Source organism: Sander lucioperca, chromosome 7, assembly GCF_008315115.2.
Source record: "Sander lucioperca isolate FBNREF2018 chromosome 7, SLUC_FBN_1.2, whole genome shotgun sequence".
Classification (NCBI taxonomy): Eukaryota; Metazoa; Chordata; class Actinopteri; order Perciformes; family Percidae; genus Sander; species Sander lucioperca.
The window spans coordinates 43,320,144-43,339,592 of NC_050179.1; the positions used below are offsets into that span (position 1 = coordinate 43,320,144).

At 42.8% G+C, this 19,449-nt stretch overlaps 1 protein-coding gene across 2 annotated transcripts in view; it reads left to right on the forward strand.

Annotated features, from left to right (window-relative positions):
• Positions 1–19,449, forward strand: part of LOC116057552 (spondin-1-like) — a 293,280-nt gene that overhangs the window by 229,283 nt on the left and 44,548 nt on the right. For both annotated transcript variants that reach the window (XM_031310072.2, XM_031310065.2), the window contains exon 11: positions 5,629–5,811. In XM_031310072.2, the coding sequence (XP_031165932.1) occupies positions 5,629–5,811 (183 nt within the window). The remainder of the gene's footprint in view (positions 1–5,628; positions 5,812–19,449) is intronic.

Here is a 19,449-nt window from a genome sequence, read left to right on the forward strand (position 1 = left end):
CTTAACACAACATTATATTTGGTTTATCCCATCAGAGAAATTTGGCCGATAGGCAACAGGAATCTCCTTACCTGATTTTTTGGAGCCAGCTCAAGATGTTGTGGAAAAGATGTGTCTCGTCTATCGTCGATTTATTTCAGTCCTACCTTCTCCCTGTAGGTGGTCTCAAGTTTCTTCAGGATCAGGCCTACCACTGTTGTGTCATCCGTTTACTTAAAGGAGAACTCCGGACAATTTTTACGTTAATCTTGATCGCTATAAGTATGTGAGAACTGTCGATAGCAAAAAAAACGAGCCGAATCGGTGCTAGCTTACTGGAGCTGCTGCAGCTAATGCCCAGAGCTCCCACTTAGCTAAAACGGCAGTTTTGGGGGCATATCATAAAGAGTGCCTTTGTGCCTCTTAACAGACACAAAATGCAATTAAGATGTCATCATTTGGCCCGTTTCCATGTAGTTACATAGTCACTGATATGATCATAACCACTACAGTGCTCAATTACCTATTTTTGAGGGGGAAATAAACTTTTTTCGCCGCAAAAATTTCGCTGCGAAAGCATGAACTGTCCTCTGGAGGACATCCACCAGACCAGCGGGCGCCCGTGGATTGTTGTCGGCCGCGGCAGGTGAGGAAGGCGGGGAGGAATTAGAAGGATGCTGGTCGGTCCTGCTAGCCTGGCTAAGGCAACTAACACACAGGTCGCCACTGCAGACTACTATTCACCAACGCCAGATGGATCGCACACAAAATGGATATATATGCTACAAATACACAGGGAACTGCTGCTTGATGATTATTACCGAAGCCTGGCTGAACACACTCACTCATCCCAGACGGCAGCTCGCAGCTAACAGGGTATCCATCCATCCATCCATCTTCTTCCGCTTATCCGGTAACGGGTCGCGGGGGTAGCAGCTCCAGCAGGGGACCCCAAACTTCCCTTTCCTGAGCCACATTAACCAGCTCCGACTGGGGGATCCCGAGGCGTTCCCAGGCCAGGTTGGAGATATAATCCCTCCACCTAGTCCTGGGTCTTCCCCGAGGCCTCCTCCCAGCTGGACGTGCCTGGAAAACCTCCCTAGGGAGGCGCCCAGGGGGCATCCTTACCAGATGCCCGAACCACCTCAACTGGCTCCTTTCGACGCGAAGGAGCAGCGGCTCTACTCCGAGCTCCTCACGGATGACTGAGCTTCTCACCCTATCTCTAAGGGAGACGCCAGCCACCCTCCTGAGGAAACCCATTTCGGCCGCTTGTACCCTGGATCTCGTTCTTTCGGTCATGACCCAGCCTTCATGACCATAGGTGAGGGTAGGAACGAAAACTGACCGGTAGATTGAGAGCTTTGCCTTCTGGCTCAGCTCTCTTTTCGTCACAACGGTGCAATAAATTGAGTGTAATACCGCTGTAATTCACTTGGGGTAAAGACTCATTCCCTACCTGGAGAAGGCACTCCATCGGTTTCCTGCTGAGAACCATGGCCTCAGATTTAGAGGTGCTGATCCTCATCCCAGCCGCTTCACACTCGGCTGCGAACCGATCCAGTGAGTGCTGAAGGTCACAGGCCGACGATGCCATCAGGACCACATCATCTGCAAAAAGCAGCGATGAGATCCCCAGCTCACCAAACTGCAACCCCTCTCCACCCCGACTACGCCTCGATATCCTGTCCATAAATACTACAAACAGGATTGGTGACAAAGCGCAGCCCTGGCGGAGGCCAACTCTCACCTGAAACGAGTCCGACTTACTGCCGAGAACCCGGACACAGCTCTCGCTTTGGTCGTACAGAGATTGGATGGCCCTGAGAAGGGACCCCCTCACCCCATACTCCCGCAGCACCTCCCACAGTGTCTCCCGGGGGACCCGGTCATACGCCTTCTCCAGATCCACAAAGCACATGTAGACCGGTTGGGCATACTCCCAGGCTCCCTCCAGGATCCTTGCGAGAGTAAAGATCTGGTCCGTTGTTCCACGACCAGGACGGAATACGCATTGTTCCTCTTCAACCTGAGGTTCGACTATCGACCGAACCCTCCTTTCCAGCACCTTGGAGTAGACTTTACCGGGGAGGCTGAGAAGTGTGATACCCCTGTAATTGGCACACACCCTCTGGTCCCCCTTTTTGAAAAGGGGAACCACCACCCCGGTCTGCCACTCCTTAGGCACCGTCCCCGACTTCCACGCAATGTTGAAGAGGCGTGTCAACCGACTCCTTCTTCAGTCGGACGGCTTCCCTGACCACCGGTGTCCACCACGGTGTTCGTGGGTTGCCGCCCCTTGAGGCACCTAAGACCCTAAGACCACAGCTCCCCGCCGCAGCTTCAGCAATGGAAACTTTGAACATTGTCCACTCGGGTTCAATGCCCCCAGCCTCCACAGGGATGCACGAAAAGCTCCGCCGGAGGTGTGAGTTGAAAGTCTGTCGGACAGGGGCCTCCTCCAGACGTTCCCAGTTCACCCGCACTACCCGTTTGGGTTTACCAGGTCTGTCCAGAGTCTTCCCCCACCCTCTGACCCAACTCACCACCAGATGGTGTTCAGTTGACAGCTCTGCCCCTCTCTTCACCCGAGTGTCCAAAACATACGGCCTCAGATCAGATGAAACGATTATAAAATCGATCATTGACCTTTGGCCTAGGGTGCTCTGGTACCAAGTACACTTATGGGCATCCCTATGTTCGAACATGGTGTTCGTTATAGACAATCCATGACTAGCACAGAAGTCCAACAACAAACAACCACTCTGGTTTAGATCAGGGAGGCCGTTCCTCCCAATCACGCCTCTCCATGTGTCTCCATCATTGCCCACGTGCGCGTTGAAGTCCCCCAGCAGAACTATGGAGTCCCCTACTGGAGCCCCATACAGGACTCCATTCAAGGTCTCCAAGAAGGCCGAATACTCCGAGCTCTTGTTTGGTGCATACGCACAAACAACAGTCAGAGTTTTCCCCCCCACAACCCGCAGGCGTAGGGAGGCGACCCTCTCGTCCACCGGGGTAAACTCCAACGTAGCGGCGCTCAGCCGGGGGCTTGTGAGTACAGGGAGGTGTTAAATATGTCTGTTAGAACATGAGTCCAAACTTGTCTGTTAGAACATGAGTCTGAGGGGTCCGTGTATCCCTTGAGCACACACCCTGGAAACTGTCAGGACCTGCGACCTCATGTATAAACGTTGCTTATGCACGTAAAGGTTGCTTACGCTGGTTTTCACGCACACGGTGTGATGTATAAAAATGAACTTGCTGTGCTGGAGCAGCCATGAAAATGTGTGGCCGTCCACAAAGTCTTGTCTAGCTCTGTAACGTAACGAATTTTAACTGAAAAGTGCCGAAACTCACCAAATATCACAAAATAAATGTATGACAGTTACTGTCATACATTTATTATGTTTATGAAAAAACATAATTATATCCGCTGATACACCATAAAAGTTCCAAAATCATTTATATGGCTATATCCACATCAAAAAGCCAAACCCAAAAGGGAAATGTTATTAACTGTTTAATTCGTAGGCTACTTAATAACTTTTGTTAAACATGAGGATGTGAAATGAATGAAAAATCCATAGAGAATACTTTCAATCACCCTCTGTATATGTATATGTATATGTATATTATGTGCACAAAAGCTTATTTCTCACAGATGAAATATCTTAGGCTACTCACTGTGCAACAACAAGATCGCAATGGGAAAATGCAATCGTCTCTGTTAGACTGTACAGTTGCTGAGGCTCACAGACATCCTCACAGACGCACTGATCCATCTCCCCATGAAGAAATGCAGCATCGGGTGGGCAAACTCACGTCTGATGCATAACTGATCCTATGGATGATGTGTAAGTAAGTGAACAAGGTGTAGAAAATGAACCCGACCCAGGCTCACCAAACATTGGGCTGAATGCAGCAGCTTCACAGAGCCATATGGATGTCATAAACAGAATGTAAAGAAGTAGGAGACGTGGCAGATACGGTTTAACCAGTTCTTTTAATGATATACTTATGTTATTTAGAACATATTTTTTTGTGTGTTTTGCAGCAGGATTAGCCTTGTGATTGGACAAAGAATGATGTCAGGAGCACATTTAAATAAAATAATTTGCATACTCATTTATGGGAGAAGGCAAAGGGGGGTCAGTGGCTCGTTCATGTGTGCTCAATTTCACGTTGATTGTAATGTATACAGAAAAGTTGCGCAGGACCTGGCGTATGCTAAAGCTTAGATCAGGCCCAAAAAATCAAGCCTGACCATACCCGAGCCTGTGCATGTTGTCTCCGAGCCCGGCTCGGCCTGACACATTAACTGTAATTATGAGCCCGAGCCCGATTTAAACCCGACAATTTTTTAATACGTGGGCCGTTATAACTGGCATTCTCAACTACAATTCCGAGTTGTTTGAACTACAGAAATCTGTTTAGAATTATCTTAATGAATAATGCAACAAGGATGAAGCATGTAAACTGCGTTGTTTGTTTATTCAGAATGATTGCAAATGGATCCGAATGAAAAAACGTAAAAAAAAACAACAACCTCAACACTAGCTCCCTCAGCCAAATAGTGTGGGTAAGGATCAAGGCAGCAACATAATCAAAGCCCTGGAACCATATAGGAGACTTTCTTGTCTCGATCACCTAATTAATACTGTCCTTCGCCAAGGTCTGCATGCCGACGCACTGGCCGACAACGCGCCGGATATAGGAGAGACCATATCTGCTGTCAAAGGACTCGTGAGATATCTGAAACAATCTGGCCTGGTTGCGCAATTATCGAAGACAGTGCTACAGATGGGGGAGACACAATTTAGCACAGTTTATCTTACACTCATGTCAGTGCAGGACATATACCCAGAGATACGGGAGAAGCTGGAGAGGCATAGCTTTCTCCCCACCCAATTAGGCTAATAAAGTAATGATTAAAAAAACCACAAATGCTTGATCAAGGGCCCGGCCCGAGGATAGTGGCGGGAAATATCGGCCCGAACCGTGGGGTTCAGGCTTGGGCTCGAGCAGAGAATCTAAACTCTAGTGTATGCCCCTTTTGTGAATATTTCTGGGGGTACGTAATTTTCAACTTTTGTGCTTACACCATCTTTTAGTATAAGCTACGCATTATTTTATACATGAGGCCCCTGCAGCTTTCCGTGGTTTGATTTTCCTCAGATTTTGAACATCAGCTGGGTTAAGACTTAGCACCTGGTCATTGTGATGTGGAGTGGCTTTTATTGCTGCTATGGTGTTCAATGGCTCTTTTTGACATTCTGATTCCTTTCATTTTCTCTGCATCTGTACCTCGAAAGAGCATTAATTGAAGCCAGTACCTCTGCTACTTCATGTATCTCTGCTACCACTGATAATTAGGCATTCACAAATCCCCCTGTAGATGTCACTCTGTGGCCTCTTGTGGTCCAGTAACTGCAGTAATCATCTTTGGATACAATGTTATTGTATGTTACTGTAGTTGAATGAAATAGAAAAAAAAAGGTTTTGTAAGCATTTTTAATTGGTAATGCTAACCATGTGAGCCCAGTCGATCACTTAATGAGCAAAAGATTTTAAAGAAAATATTAAAATGCCTCTTTTTCTTTGGTATGTCCTGCATTCACTAAACACCTCTATGTGTTTCTCTCTTAGATGACACACCAGAGACATGTATCTACTCAGGCTGGTCTCCCTGGTCAGCCTGTAGCAGCGCTACGTGTGAAAAAGGCCTCAGGATGAGGCAGAGGATGTTGAAGGCCCAGTTGGATCTCGGCGTGCCGTGTCCCCACACTCAAGATTTTCAGCCCTGCATGGGACCGGGATGCAGTATGGAGGGTAACAACATACACAGATACACTGTACAATGGACGTATGAGAAGTAAGGTTGGAGAGTGTAAGAAACTAAAGTGATCGAAACAATGATTGAGAGAGAAAGTAAGCCGGTTGTACTATTTGTTCGTATCGTATTGAGACACCCTCCACACAGTTACATATTCTACATGTGACTGACCTACTGGGGGCAGTTGATGTGGATAACACTTTAAGACACACTGCTACGTGGCCCATGCCCAGGTATAATAGGCCCAGGTGTGCATGGGTTCACTGATTCATTGATTTCCACTGTGAGAGCAGGAGACATGTGAGCAGTTGAAAGGAAGATTCACACAACATCCACTTGTGTGAAAAGAGAGCTGGTCTCCAGACCCCTCTCTGGATTTATGGTCTGCCTTTCCTCACTTGTATGAAGAGTCAGAGAGGGGTACTGTACGCCTTGCATGACATGCTCTGTGAACCCGCCCAGGTACAGCCCACTACCGAAGCTGACCTAATAGCGGCCATGCACAAAAGAGTTCTGGTGGCTTTTCCAGGCATACCAGGGGCTCTAAGGGGGTGAGAAAATCTGTACAATAAGACATAACACAATAAGACACGCAATAAACTGCATCATAATTTGTGCAATAATAAATAAGCCGCACAATAAGGTGACTAATAAGCTGCACAATTATTTGCGCAATAGGACGAGTATTAAGCTGCACAATAAGCCCCATAATAAGCTGCATAATAAACCACACAATAAAGCACACAATGATGGTGGTATTTGAATGAGACATGAGACACCAGTGTGTCAAACAGAAAAACCCTTTTTCTTTTCTTTGTTATCATTCTTTTCTTATCCATGATATGCTTTATACAAATATACAAATACACCTTATCACTGCCTGATGCTTAGGTGCCAGATGCAGCCTTCAGCATGGCAAACCCTGCAAAGCGCAAAGGCTGTGTGTGAAAGGATAGAGGCCGCTCAGAGGGCCTGTTCTCAGATATCTTGTACAGATATCTCCCTGGCTGGACCCAACTGGCACAGGGGTGTGCTCACTGTGTTGGCTACTGCATAGTGGCATTCAGAACCCAATCCTCAAAAGAAGGTGCTAGCAGCCACGTTTATGCAATAAAACCTGGCAAAAAGTTATGCCAGGAGGAACCTAGTGTTAAAGGTGAGCCATGTCAGATTAGAAAGGAATGCTAAAGTGCTTCAAGGACCGTGACCATATCCCGAAGACGGACAGAAGGTCTTGCCTTACAGACCGGCGGCTCCTGGAAGCCTCTGAGAAACCAGGAAACCTTCATGCTCATTCAGTGTGGAAGCACCAACGCACACAGCCCTGACAACTGCCAACATTCCCTGCAGGTGGGTTGGCAGGAACGACAGGATGTCCTGTGCCGTCGCCAAGTAGGGATCCACCTGGTGAACTTGTACCATGTGACAAATACTGTCCCAACGGCTTTTCTTTACGAGTAGGCTGCCCTAGTTTTTGAGAGGGACACAGGGTTCTTGCATTGTCCTCACAACCGGCTCTGGCAAGCCCAAATCCATAAGGCCGTCCTCGTCAGGGGCCAACCCACCAGCCTGAGCTCTCCTGGGTAGGGGGCAGATTCCCACTCATCTGAGACAGCAAGTCCTTCCAGAGCGGGGACACCACGGCATCTTCTCCAAGAGAGGAATAGCAGAAAACCATATCATGTGGGGCCAAAGAAGAGCCACCAGATGTAGCCACAATTCTCAAAGAAGAGGCTGGAGGACAATGAAAGAAAGAAAGGCGCAAAGCAGAGCCTGAGACCATATGTGAGCCAGAGTGTCCCACCCCAGGTACGGACTGACATTAATCAGGAAGAAGAGTAGACATTCTACTCTACTATTCTATCTTCTACTTAAGAGACACCTGAGGCGTTCATTTATTATTGACAAGAGGGTGATCATTGAACTCTTAATATAATAAGCAGATGAAGCTTTTAGTCACAATGAGATAAATGAGGCATTTATCTCATTGTGACTAAAACAGACTCAGTGACTATGGATAGAATCTGGAGAAAACACAAAGCTGTTGCCTCGTTTATATTTCAAAGTCTAGTGGAATTATTTTAACCAGAAATGTAAAAGTGTAGCCATTACACAACTATTGGGGTTATAGTTGTGAAGTATGTGTGAAGAAAAAGGTAAAACAGAAGGAAAACTGAAGCTCTGTGATTACAAAGGAAATCTGAAGCCAGGAGCTGACTGTAAAACCAGATGCTGGTGTAAACATTGGTGATTGGACACAGTATACTTCACTGAAACATAAGATTATGTGGATCAGCTGTTAATGCTTAGCATCATCCTGCATCCATGATGCTTAAACCAGGATTTAATTAGGGCCCGATCACCAACAGTGGCGAAGGCCCTATTGAAACTGAAGGAATTATTATTCTTCCTTCGTCCGGCAAATGAATCACCTTTTTTAGGGGCTTAACATACTCAAAAACTCACCAAAATTGGCGATTGCATCAATTCTGGTGAAAATGTACGTATTTTAAGGGTTTCGGGAATATGTGTACAAAAATGGCTCGCTAGCGCCCCCTACAAAACTTAAAAAAATTGAGCCCCTGCAGTACATTTAACGTAGACTCACAAAACGTTGTACACAAATATAGCATGTCAAGACATACAAAAAAGCTCATTGGAGCCATAAATTAGTGCGATTTTGGCCATTTCCACATGTCGTACTTTAACGAACTCCTCCTAGAGATTTCGTCCGATTAACTTCAAATTTGGTCTGTGCCATCTTAAGACCTTAGAGATGAAAAGTTATTAAAAGAAAAACTTTTCGTCATAGGGCATGGCCGTGACAGGGCGGCCATTTTGTGCGTTTCGCCATCGAAAAACAAGAAGTGGGTGTAACTCAAGTGTACATTGTCCAATTGGCTTGAAACTTTTCATGATTCATAAGACTCTAACTCTGAGGACATTTACCAGACAAAATTGACTCAAACTCATAGCGGCCCCTAGTGGCAACAGGAAGTAGGCCTAAAAGTCAAGGTGCTATACTTTAACGAACTCCTCCTAGAGATTTCATCCAATGGACTTCAAATTTGGTCTGTACCATCTCAATACCTTAAAGATGAAAAGTTATTAAAAGAAAAACTTTTCGTCATAGGCTTGGCCATGTCGGGACAACCATTTTGTGCGTTTCGCCATCGAAACAGGAAGTGGGTGTAACTCAAGTGTACATTGTCCAATTGGCTTGAAACTTTTCATGATTCATAAGACTCTAACTCTGAGGACATTTACCGGACAAAACTGACTCAAAGTCATAGCGCCCCCTAGTTGCAACAGGAAGTAGGCCTAAAAGTCAAGGTGCTATACTTTAACGAACTCCTCCTAGAGATTTCATCCGATGGACTTAAAGATGAAAAGTTATTAAAAGAAAAACTTTTCGTCATACGGTGTGGGCGTGGCGTGGTGGCCATTTTGAGTGTTTAGCAATGATACTGAGCCGCCCCCTATACTTTAACCATGCCCACTTACTCAGGCCACGCCCCCTTTCATAACATTTGAACCATTTAAGGTAGAGTCTTGTGTGAGGTGTCATTGAACTCAGCAGAGAGTTCCTTCTTCATTGGTGATGGTTTGGCCCACCCCCTATGCTTAAGCCACACCCCCTTTCATAACATCTGAACCGTTTAGCAGAGTCAGCATCTGTCTTCTCCTTCCTCACTCTTCTACCCTCGCTCTCAGGATGTCTACCAGTCATCGGACAAGTAAAGCTCAGACTGTTGAAGATGGAAAGAGCTTCTCTCACATACACACACACACACACACACACACACACACACACACACACACACACATACACACACTCCCATCAATGCTCTTCTTATTGATATAATAGACAGCAACACAGATAGCTTTTTGTTCCTGAGCACCTCTCCTTTGTTTTCATTTAGCGCTCCGTTAGTGTGCAGTGAGAGATTGATAATTAGTGGTTCATGCTGGGGCAGGACATGCTCAGACGCTCAGTATAATTAATAACCTGGGGAACACTTTGGCTCTCTGGAAGCCTTGTCCGAGCTGGAGATACCTCTATCTTTTATTAGTGATTCACTTAGCTCTGCTTCATTAAGCCACACCCATTAGGCAATGCTGTTCTCAGATTGTTGGAAAGCGAGTGTAAGAGAGTCAGTGTTGTGAGTCAAAGAAAAATCGGTAACACTTTACTTGAAGGTATCAACATAATCATGACATGACACTGTCATAACTATGACATGACACTGTCATGAACCTGTCATAAATGTTATAAACAAGTAATGAACGTTCATGACTTCTGTCATTAAGTGTCATTCGATTTTTGTCATGACAAGTTGACATTGTTTGGGTTGTCTTGATTACGACAACTTGACATTAATCAAAGGGACATTACCAGATGTTGTCTTGGTCATGACAAGTTGACTTTAAATTAGTTTGGGAAGTGTTTGTAATGACAACTTGACATTAACATGGTGACATTACCAGAAGATGTATTTGTCATGACAACTTGACATTAAATTTCTTTGGAGTTGTTACGCTGGAGACAGAACAGACCCAAATGCATGGCTCAACAAAAACAAGTTTATTTAAATAATAATAAATAGGGAAGGAGGTCTGGGGTGTGGGTTGCTGTCGCAGAAATGCGCACTCACTGTAGACAAAAGTAGTAAAGACCTTTCAGGCAGGATATCTTATATATGTACCACGATAAGGAGTAGGAAAATAGCCTTTGTTTTTCCCGCGCCTAACCAATGAATTGCTTTCTCTCAATGAATATTCACTAATTATAGGGAGAGACATGTATTACATTACTACAATGCAGTACTAGATTTAAATCAGGATAGATCAAGGGTCAATCACACAAAAGCCCAAAAACATATATCAGACATGTTTACAGTTGTGGAATCCCACCATCTTACAGATATATGGAGGATGCACAACCCTGTTGTTGGAAGAACGCTGTAAATCTTTAGAGCAGTCTCTTAAGACTTGTTTTTCTAAATCTACACATACTCTTCTAGTCACAAGTCGAACAGAGTTGAATGATCTGCTAAGGAGAGCTAAGTTCATAATGCACAGAGTGAGGCAAAATTATTATTTTAATGGCTCTAAACCAAGCAAATTGCTTGCTCTGAAATTAAAACAAAGCGAATCCAAAGGATATCAGCGCCACTTTTCAATCCTTTTATTCAAAGTTGTATGAGTCCTCCTGCAACCCAGATCCGACACAGTGCCAGAAGTTCCTAAAAGAACTAAACCTGCCTCTTCTTGACCTAGAGGAGGCAGAAAAACTGGGTCAACCTATAAAGTTAGAGGAACTTAAAAACAGTTAAAAAAGGGAAAACGCCAGGGTTGGATTGAATTCCATCAGAACTTCTTCTACAGTATTTTGACATATTAGGACCTACCATTTACAAGCTTTAACTTCAGCCATAGAGAAGGGTACTTTCCACCAACAAACCAACACTGCACTAATTTCCGTTATACCCCAAAAGGGCAAAGATCTTACGGATTGCTCAAATTTCAGGCCCATCAGCCTCATTGGGACTGATATTAAGCTTTATTCCAAAGTCTTGGCTCTCCGCCTAGAACGCTTTATCGAGAAGCTAGTCCACCCCGACCAATCAGGTTTTATACCAAAGCGTCAATGTACGCACACTATTTCATGTAATAGAAGAAGCCAAAAACCTTCCAACAACGGCAGCAGTTTTATCAGTGGACTTTTGACCGCCTAGAGTGGAACTACTTATGGCAAGTAATGGAGAGGCTTGGTTTGGGGGCCAAATTCATTGACATGGTGCGGTAGTCTCAACCAATGGCTTGCATTCTCAGCCATTTTCCATCGAGCGGGGCTCGCGACAGGGATGTCTGCTTTCCCCCCCATGCTGTTTGCAAACTCTCTTGAACCATTAGCCCAAGCCATAAAGCAAAATAAAATCTGTAATGTCCAGATTAAATCCAATAGCAGCTCAATATCCAACACAGTCTCACTCCCTACTCGTCAAATGTCTGACGCATGGTCAAGGACCCCTGGCGGTTAAGTTTTAATGAAAGAGGGGTACCTGTTGCGTTATTTTTCGACGTGGGGGTCCGTCAGATAGACATTCATGTTAATCCCTCACCGTCGGATATAGACGAAAGAAAAAACACGCCCCCCCTTAACTCGAAATCTGTGACAGTTTCATTATTGGTATTTTTAGCCCAATAACAGCTGTTTTAGTCAACATTTATTCACGAGATCTTATCATGGTTTAAATGTATTTCTTTTAATGTTATTATTTCGGTCTATTTGGGCCAGGAAAGCTGGGTTGCTTTTTTGTTTATTTATATTTTTAAAACTATAACGCTACATCTATCAACATTTATTTAGATGTTATCATGCTATTCATTTCTTTATTTTAATAATATTATTTTGTTCTTATTACCGGTGAAATATTACAGTATGCTGTAATACAGAACATTACGATATGATCTGAGCTAGACGCATTCAAAGCCGATATCCCACAATGCAATGCGGGCATTCATTCACAGAATTGGACAGCGATCAGCGGATCTTTAACAACAATATCGCTTCAATGTAAATATATATAGTCAGTGTTTTTGTCACCAGCAACAACACGTTGCTCAGCTTTGTTCCAGTAAGTTATGCATCGTAATAACGTTTAAAAAAATCTGTGGAATTGACTTAGTAATTACTAGGGGTGGAACGGTACAATGAAGTCACGGTTCGGTTCATACCTCGGTTCAGACATCACGGTTCGCTTCGGTACAATGGAGGGAAAAGCATAACAAAAATGCAGAAGGCAATTTTTTTTATTGTGCATGTCTCAGGCTGTACCACCTAGTGTCATCCCGTCTCTCCCCTGAGCTAGCTGCAACAGCCTGGAGCGTATAAAGTAAGATGTAAACAGTAAACAATAAGTAGGCTACCCCACATCATCTCCAGACTCCATCTGGAACTTGTAAACAAAATAAGACAATCAGCTAGTAGTGTGATATGGGAGACAAGCGCTGCTCTCATATTTGAATGCACAGAGCAGGGGTGTTAAAAGAGCAGCTTCGGTTACACAGAGCAGTTGGCGAATTGTGGCGTTAGCTTCACATGCTAACATCGGAGCTAGCAGCAAACAGTGAAGCTAACGGCGGAGCTAACAGCTAATGGCGGAGCTAAAAGCGGAGCTAACAGCGGAGCTAACGGCGGAGCAAACGGCGAAGCAAATGGGCCTGGAAGCCATTTGTGGTCGAGGCAAGAAGGGATACAGCTACAGTACATCCGTGTTTGGTTGTATATGGAAGGGACTAGTTTGCTTCGTGTGGACTCACTGGACCGACTCGACATGTAGGCGGAGCTTGGGAGCTTCAGAGCTAAGGCGGGGCTACAGATAAGGTGTCCCTAAGAAACGTGTATGTAACAGTAGTTCCACATTAAATTAATTAATTTGCACGTGAGTTTTATTTATTTTTATACCGTGTATTCTCCGTGTAAATTCATGTACCGAACCGAGACGCCCGTACCGTTTCGGTTCAATACGAATACATGTACCGTTCCATCCCTAGTGATTACCCCTCCTCGTCTGTGAAAAAATGGCATACGTTGTACGTGAGAATTTACACAATAAAATACAAATAATGAAAAAATAGTGTTTTATGCTAAGCACTTTGATTTGCCTTATATATACTATATAAAAAACCGACAGTTGAGTGTTTAGAAATACAGCCTAATGGCTTGTTTGACTAATTTGCATTTGTTTTGACTTGTAGCCTACTGTTGTGAAAAACAAAAAATAAACTATATACAAAGAGAAGCATTTTTTTTATTTTATTTTCCATGCATATTATTTGAAAACGCAAATTTCTAATTTTGCAGTTGATGAATATTAATAGCAAAGACTAAAGGGAAAAAAACATGAGCATATTTATGTGTGGGACTTAGTTTGATTTAAAATCACACTGCATTATTAGCAGTTTTAAATAAATGCCTTTTTTGAAATATCAATTTATGGTAGGCCTAACATATTAATAATTATATTCAGAAGATGATTCTCATATCAATCACCGTGGTTACAGATTGTAGCCATCCTAACCTTTGTAGCCTTTACTAAGAGACTACCTTTTCAAAACTAAGAAGGGACTAGTTTTAGGAAGCATTTTCAGGAAATTAAAAGCACAAGCAGATTGTTGCCGAGGTTTTTGTTCACAGAGTAAAATGTACTGTATATAGCTTTGTATGGGTATGTGTACATATACAACATGTGTTTTGGCATTTTTGGCACACTTCTACCTGAGCCTATATACTGCACACAGACACAACTCACACATGTCATTCAACCATTTCACAAACCGAGGAAAGGGTCGTGACATGGGTCAGAGGGTATCAGAGGTCATAAATGATGAACCAATCAATCGGCTGCGCTCTATAGGCACCTTGGTGTTTATATGGACAACACCTTTGACTGGAAGGCCCGTGTTGAAAGTGTGTGTTATCATTTAGAGCAGACACTCACGGTGAATCAGAGGGTTTATGTTATACAAGGCTGCATTACAGAGCATTTTAATATGACTTTCATGAAGGTTGTGGAGAAGAATAGAAACTTCTCAGAGAAAAGTCTTCCCAGGCAAGCACAGAAATTATGGTCTGATCTATCTTTATTCTCCATGCCAAGTATGTAGTAGTAGTAGTATAAGCTCTTATCCTCTGGCAGAAGATATGTAAACTAAACCCAATGTAAACTTAACGTTTCTAAACTATGGGCCTATTCGGACCTATACCTCAATTAAAACTTTAAATAATGTTGCTTGAGGAAGGCAGGGGTTGAGGAATAGCTTCATTTGTTTGTGAAAGATAAACAATAGAGTGTGGCTGTGTGATGTGATTCACATATCACTTTTTTTTTATTGTAAGTATGTGTCATGATATAAGTATATATCATGACTATAAGTATGATATATACTATAAGTATATAAGTATGTAAGTATATGTCAGAAGAGATAATACAATGTGTCAGTTGTTATGTGTGAAGCATTTCAACTCAAGGCAAATAGCCCTCTGGGAACAATAAAGTCTGCAAAGTGGTCTCCATGATGTGTAAAAACTAAAACATTGTCGTAGGAATAGCAAAGATATCGTTGGAAAGGTCTTAACCTCGACAGTAACAAATGTCAGTCTGAAGAGAATACATTACTCCTGCTTTGAAATATCGACCTCTGAACCTTGAACCCAGTACATGTTTGAAGGCTTGTCATTTAGCAACAGAAGGAGCTACACACATAGGACCAGCTGTTCTAGAAAGCTCTGGACCTCAGCTGTCATGTAGATATGGTCACTGTCACTGGCACTGTCAAATATGGTAATAAGCTATTTTCACCTATTTAACGATTCAATTTTTAAAATCTGATGACACTAGTGTGTTCCCCATCCCAAAAAATCCCCAGGGTGTATCTAATTATGAGAAATATACCAATATACTTTAAAACTACAACTCCCATAAGAGACACGCCACAGAAGTTGTTTTAATAGCTTGTGTACTTGTAGTTCTTCCGGGGTGGTGGGAGGACATATTCGACTCCTGTGTTTCTACTGTCTGCCGTGGCTGCTGGCTTCATTCCACTTCAGATTGCTGCCGCCCGCCGGCCGGCCGGCCGAGCACACAATACATGAGACAAATACATGAAACTGTATTTTATTAGGGCCCGAGCGCCAACAGCGGCGAAGGCCCTGTTGAAACTGAAGGAATTATTATTATTACACCAAATGAATTGGCTTTTTGAGGGGCTTAACATATTCAAAAACTCACCAAAATTGGCGGTCACATCAAGTCTGGTGAAAATTTACGTATTTTAAAGGTTTCGGGAATAGGCGCACAAAAATGGCTCGCTACCGCCCCCTACAAAGTTAAACAAAATTGAGCCCCTGCAGTGTGTTTAACGTAGACTCACGAAAGTTGGTACACATATGTAACATGTCAAGATGTACAACAAACGTCGTTGGAGCCATACCCTAAACCCAACAGGAAGTCCGCCATTTTGATTTCAAAGTTCGAAAATTAGTGCGATTTTGGCCATTTCCACATGTCGTACTTTAACGAACTCCTCATAGAGATTTCATCCGATCAACTTCAAATTCGGTCTGTAACATCTTAAGACATTAAAGATGAAAATTTGTTAAAAGAAAAACTTTTCGTCATAGGGCGTGGCCGTGGCGGGGCTGCCATTTTGTGCGTTTCGCCATCAAAACAGGAAGTGGGTGTAACTTGAGTGTACATTGTCCAATTGGCTCGAAACTTTTCAGGATTCATAAGCGTCCAACCCTGAGGACAAATAAAGGCCGATATTTACTTATATTTAAAGTCATAGCGCCCCCTAGTGGCAACAGGAAGTAGGCCTAAAAGTCAAGGTGCTATACTTCATCAGGCAGACTTCAAATTTGGTCTGTACCATCTCAACACCTTAAAGATGAAAAGTTATTAAAAGAAAAACTTTTCGTCAAACGGTGTGGGCGTGGCGGCCATTTTGAGTGTTTAGCGATGAACAAAGAAATTGTTGTAATTTCAGTGTACGTTGTCGTATCTGCCCGAAATTTCTCACGATTGACAAGGGTCCAGGTCTGAGGACATCTAGAGGCCAATATTTACTTTTGGTCATAGCGCCCCCCGCTGGCAACAGGAAATGCGCCTTATATGACAAACATCATCCGATTTACATGAAACTTATAATGTGTGGTCGACATGTGATACTGAGCTGTCCCCTATAATTTAACCACGCCCACTTACTCAGGTCACGCCGTTTGAACCGTTTAAGGTAGTCTTGTGTGAGGTGTCATTGAACTCAGCAGAGGCTTCCTTCTTCATTGGTGATGGTTTAGCCCGCCCCCCTATGTTTAAGCCACGCCCCCTTTCATAAATACTGACCCATCTAAGGTAGAGTCTTGTGTGAGGTATCATTGAACTCAGAAGAGAGTTCCTTTTTCATTGGTCATGGTTTACCCCGCCCCCTAAGCGCGAGGGCCCATCCATCGCTGCTTGCAACTTTAATTATTATTGTTATCTTTATTGTTTACATCCTCAAATACAATGTTAGACAAAAACATCAATATTGCAAATATTATGTAATTTTTTTATCTTTTCCGCCGAGCGGCACGTATCACGTCACTTCCTGAGTATTCCGCGGATTTTTTTTAACGTTATTACGATGCTGGAACAAAGCTGAGCAACGTGTTGTTGCTAGTGACAAAACCACTGACTATATATACGTACATTGAAGCGATACTGGCGTTAAAGACCCGCTGATCGCTGTCCGATTCTGTGAATGAATGCCTGCGTTGCATTGTGGGATATCGGCTTTGAATGCGTCTAGCTCAGATCATATCGTAATGTTCTGTATTACAGCATACTGTAATATTTCACCGGTAATATGAACGAAATATTATTAAAATAAAGAAATGAATACCATGATAACATCTAAATAAATGTTGATAGATGTAGCGTTATAGTTTTAAAAATATAAATAAACACAAAAGCAACCCAGCTTCCCTGGCCGAAATAGACCGAAATAATAACATTAAAAGAAATACACATAAACCATGATAAGATCTTGTGAATAAATGTTGACTAAAACAGCTGTTATTGGGCTAAAAATAGCAATAATAAAACTGTCACAGATTTCGAGTTAAAGGGGGCATGTTTTTTCTTTCGTTTATAGCCGAGGGTGAGGGATTAACATGAATGTCTATCTGACGGACCCCCGACATCAAGAAATAACGCAACAGACACCCCTCTTTAGTTAAAACTTAACACCAGGGATCCTTGACCATGCGTCAGACATTTGACGAGTAGGGAGTGAGACTGTGTTGCAATATCATTATTTGCAGATGATATTTTGCTGTACATCTCTGATCTTGAGGACTCTATTCCAAAAAAATGTAAGATCAAGCTCAATCTCCAGCTATAAAATTGACTGGAATAAATCTATTCTTTTATTGAATAACAGGCATGTGACATCAGCCATTAGTGTTAAAATACCAACCCAAAGCAAAATTACATATTTGGGCATCACCATACACGCATCGCTACAGCGAGTTGTCCAGGACAACTATGAAACTATATTAAGTAGTGTTCAAAGGGATCTGGCCAATTGGTCTGCGCTGCCAGCATCACTACGGTCCACGATTGCTGTTGTTAAAATGAACATACCCCACCAATACATTTCAGGAAGAAACTTGATTACTTAATTTGGCAGTATATTTGGAATAATAAACAACCTAGGCTAAAATATTCTACCCTGCAACGTACCACAAACACGGGAGGCCTGGCCCTCCCCAACTTAAAATGTATCACAGAGCCTTTCAGCTACGGGCCCTCAGAGTGTGGATGGACCCCTCATCTACAGTTCCATGGAGAGAAATAGAGCAAAACCTCACTGGAAGTCTAAGACTGCAAGACCTTGCCTTTGCAGGTGTGTGTCCAAAAAAGTGTATGCTAGCCTATTATCACCAACACATTGACCAACTTTAAACAGGTGGAGGAGCAACTATGCTACACTAATAAGTGGCATTTGAATACCCCAATATGGCACAATGCACACTTAATGTCTGGTAACAAACCCTTTGCTTGTAAGCAGTGGAGTGACAGAGGTATTTATACTTTAGACCAGCTATTCAATGAGAAAGGTATGTTGAGTTTTGAAGACCTGAGAGCTAGTTTTGAGGTCCCCAGGACATCCTTCTACTTTTATCTTCGCTTAAGATCAGCCCTAAAATGTTATGTGAGTGCCATGGGGAAACAGTCTTGAAGCGCACCCAGTCATTAAATGGTTTGTTGATTTTCATGTGAAAACTGCACCGGTAACAGTAGAAAGAATGCATTAAAAATTAGCCTCTTTAAGTTACTTCACCATAAACTCCAATTAAACAATTAAACTCACAATTTGTACTAACATTCATTCAACAAAATACCCACAGCTAGCAATGGTGTTGAAAAGCAACATTACTTTTCATAACCAATAGATCAGGGGTTTTCAAATTTGGTGAATGTGAGCCCCCCCCTTCCCCAAAATTATTAAAATAAAGAAATGAATACTTTAAAACTACAACTACAACTCCCATATTTCCACACATGCCTCTGCAGTAAATGCCATCTTTTGTGTGTTTGATGAGTTTCAATAACAACTGATAAAATGTAAATATGTTTTAATATTGTATTTGAAGAATTTTTATTTCCACAACTTTTTTAAAAGTGCATTCATAAACGATTCTTTGCAACAGCAACAAAACATGCTTAACATGTGTAATCGGCAAGTTAGATGGCACCAACATTTGGCCTAATCATAACTGGCCTGGCAACCCAAAGGCCAAGGTTTTGTTTCTAGATCTGTGTGGTGACTTATGATGTGGGGGGTCTGGGGGTCCTCCCCCATAAAAAATTTGAGCATTAAACACTTCATTTCATGCATTATTTCTACCTTTTTCTGAATTAATATGATGGAAATATATTTATGTAAAGGGAAACAGATTACAATCCAAATATAAAAACATAATGGAATATATTGCAATAAGGCTCTTAGGGATTCTGTATTGCTTTCAACTCTTTATTCTCCTTTGGATTGACTTTTCTAATTATTAGTGCTGTCAAAAGATT